General features: G+C 44.1%; 1 protein-coding gene across 1 annotated transcript; it reads left to right on the top strand.

Moving 5' to 3' along the window:
* The first annotated feature begins 744 nt into the window (after positions 1-744).
* Positions 745-1,440, top strand: LOC121764185. The gene is made up of 2 exons (XM_042160241.1): positions 745-1,002; positions 1,105-1,440. Exons 1-2 carry the CDS (start codon positions 745-747, stop codon positions 1,438-1,440), a joined length of 594 nt encoding a protein of 197 aa, XP_042016175.1.
* Positions 1,441-3,477: the final 2,037 nt, after the last annotated feature.

Raw genomic sequence — 3,477 nt, 5'->3', positions numbered from 1 at the left:
TTGGCCTTTTTTTATTTTATTTTTTTATTAAATATTAATTGTTGGTCAAACTCTTTATTGAAACCCTAGTTTTCTTCGTCTGTTTATTAATTCCTTTTAATCACGATCGCCCGTATTTATTAACCCTAAAGGGCGGTCGTGACACCTTTCCTATCCACCGCCAAAACAGTTATTGACGTCCGCCATGGGACAATTAATCTGGAGTTTAAAGGAGAGCGACTTACGGTCGGCATTAATGAAGCGGCAAAAAAGCCACAGGGCAGAGAGAGCATACAAACAGTAAACGCTATTAGCCCTCGAAAATAGGAGTATTCAAAAAAGGAATCCTTCGAAGAGCCATCCTTTGGTTACACTGAAGATGAACAGCTGAAGAGAGAGGCAGCAGAATGGTTTGATACGACAATGACTGGAGCAATGGATGATCAAGCCATTAGAGGGGCAATTATGGAATTTTGCCAGTCATCACAACCAGCCGAGGCAAGAGAGATTACTCAACCAAGAAGGGTCGAGAGACCACCTGACCAAGCCGCTCCATTAAAAGGAATGCTGAAGAAGGAATCCTCGTTTACAAGGCAACTACTTTCCGTATCAGCATCACCGATGGCTTTCAAGGACTTGTACAGCCAGACAGATCACAAAACAGTCAAACCACGATTGCAGAAATAGGAAGAACTACTCTTCCAACACTAACCCCAGCTGATGCCCAGGAAGCGAAGTTCAAACTGGTCGGAACCTCGAACAGTCATGGCAAGGCACACTCATGTGGCAAAACTTCCGTACCCTATTAACCAGGAGGAGATCAGAGCCTTGTTAAAGTACGCTGGGGCTCGTGGAGGACTCATCAAGGATTTCGCCGGAAGAGCCCAGATCTTGACGAAGCTTCCCCAGGATGACGTAAAGTTTAAATTTTCTGATGTCTGCAAGGCCGCGTTCCCATTTCTGAAAGATCGATTGATGAGTTATTCTATAATACGCGGCCATGACTGGAATCACTCCTTTGAGGTGATATGTGAGACTAGTAACTGTGCTTTGGGAGCAATATTAAGTCAGAAAATCCAGGGGAAAAGTTATGTTGTCCTCTATGCATCAAAAACCTTGGGTTAGGCGCAAAGGAACTATGATGTGACCAAAAAAGAGATGCTATCATTAGTCTTCGCATTTGAGAAGTTCAGACAACACCTACGAGGTTCCAAAGTGATGGTGTATACAAACCATGCGGCCATCAAATACCTATCGTCGAAGAGGAGATCAAACCCGTATTTGATCAGATGGTTACTCCTTCTACAGGAGTTTGAGTGGGAAGCAGTTGATAGGAGAAGATGTGAAAACATAGAGGCGGGTCACCTACGCCAAATTCTGCAAAAAGAAAATACGAAAGCCATTCCAAACCACTTCCCTAAAAGGCACATGCATCTGATCAAGTCGAAGTCTGAAGAATAGCGGATCTGCCAGGAAATGAGGATTGATCAAAGCAAACAGAGAAGCTGGGAGCAACTTGCGCCTAAAAGGGCAAAGTTCGTAGGAAGGACCAACAGTCTGGAGGAAAGCAAGTTACCCGGAAGGAACGGAATGGAGGCGTTTGTAGTGGATGACATTTCACTACCAATGCCTAGCTCACGTCAGTAAACAGGTAGAAGGAGTGATCGGGTATTCATGGATAGTCTGCTTGATCAAGCGACAAATTCTAAATCTCTTAATCTGATCAAGTGACATTCCAAGGAGACCCGGTCAAATCCTTGTTAGTGTAAATAGTTTTTTTTAAGTGTGTCAAGTTTTTCTTAGTTAATAAAAAAAATTGGAAGTGGAGGAAAGGAACTGATCAAGTGGAATTATGTGAGCTGCCATCGGGATTTAATGTTCCACGTGATCAGTACAAATTGAATTTAATTGGTGGTGCAGTGATTGAGTTGATAAGAGCAGGTGATGATAAGACGTGCGCAGTAATTAGAGAGGTGTCAGGCGGCGCCGACTGTTGAAATGGAAGGACGACCTGGAGAGAGGAAGGAAGCGTATCGGAGAAGCTTTGCCATCTGGCATTATAAAAAGGCTCGCCAGTACGCGAAAAGTTGCAGAGATGTCAATAGGCAGGGATCTCAACAATCGGAGTTTGAGTATAAAAGGGGGTTTTCCGAATCTCACTTTCTATCAACTGCCTTCAGAACCCTTGTGCTATCCTCATCTAATTCTCTCCAAATTCAAGTCACCAGTAAACATAATCAGAAAGAAATGCAGGGCAATCAACTCGAGACCTCCAATACCTCCTCGTTTTCTTCAGGAGCCAGTCTCAACAGTAATAATCAGAGATCCTTTTCACCACCAAGTCCACCAATCACCAAAACACCATTATCGCCCCCTAGATTCATCGGCCCACTCCAATATATGGACCCGGCTGACATAGGGCGTGTGGACTCTGTGCTTGGAAGTTTTCCCATCGGCACTGACCCCGTGGAGATTTACATCGCCCTAAAAGCTCGCCTAAGAATTTCTCGGTCTAAAGACCCTGCTCCGCCACCACTAACAGAAGGGCTGCCTCGTCCCAGTGACCTCCTTCTATGACGAAAGGAGGCAGAATTTAACCTCTCATCGACTATAGAGAAAGACTCCATCCCGAGAAGGACGCGTCACCAGACAATGAACCAGCTACTTCTTGAAGCTGAGGGTTCAAGGCAGCAAGCAAGACTGTGGAGAGCAACCAGGTGAGAGCAGAGGAAGGGGGAAGAAAATATCCTTCCTTCCCCAAGTACGGGCCACCATACCAACCAAGGTATGAGGCTTGCTAATGCTGCCAGCATGCTTCTCCCCCCCCCCCCGAAGGAAAAAAAAGAATAAAAAATATACCAAGGATGAGGAGCTCCGATAAACACGAAGCCTTAGAAGCAATAAGGAAGGCCTGTGTAATGGAGGCGATAAGGAAGGCGCGCAACATTCCCCTGATTCAACAATCTAGAAGGCAGTAGTATCACCCATAACCCTGTTTCTTTGTGTAAATTGTGTTTTTGACTCCGTTCTCACACTTAGCCCTGTGTCTGGACTAAGTGTGAGAAGTTTATGAAAGTTGTTATCTGTTTTGCCTATACCTGTTTTATTTTTTGTGTGGTTATTAGCATGTTTTGATTGCTGGTACTGCCTCACACTTAGCCCAGTGTCTGGTCTAAGTGTGAGAAATTCCCTTGATCGTTGTTATGCCATCGCCTGTGCCTAACCCTTCTTTCCACTGCATCCAGTCCCTCAAGGACGAGTTCATATACAGTGGGGAGGGGGAACGGGTTAGTTACAATAAAATCATACATGCTAAATTTTTTTCTCAAAAATAACAAATTCCACGTAGTAATAAATAGGCAATATGCATGAAATTGGATAAATGGAAGACTTGATTACTTTTTGGGAGAGTTAGAAAAATGATTCAGTATGCTCACATGTAAAACTTGATTGCAAAAGGTTGATCAATTTGAATGACGCAAGTATGATGGAAATGCT

This window comes from Salvia splendens, chromosome 14, assembly GCF_004379255.2.
Source record: "Salvia splendens isolate huo1 chromosome 14, SspV2, whole genome shotgun sequence".
NCBI classification, from domain to species: domain Eukaryota; kingdom Viridiplantae; phylum Streptophyta; class Magnoliopsida; order Lamiales; family Lamiaceae; genus Salvia; species Salvia splendens.
This window is presented reverse-complemented; position numbering and strand designations above follow the sequence as displayed.

Bases quoted from the DNA above. Each gene is read 5' to 3' on its own strand.
- LOC121764185 (XM_042160241.1), top strand. From the start codon at position 745: ATGGCAAGGCACACTCATGTGGCAAAACTTCCGTACCCTATTAACCAG. The intron at 1,003-1,104 runs GTGATATGTGAG...ACCTTGGGTTAG, and splicing joins ACTGGAATCACTCCTTTGAG to GCGCAAAGGAACTATGATGT.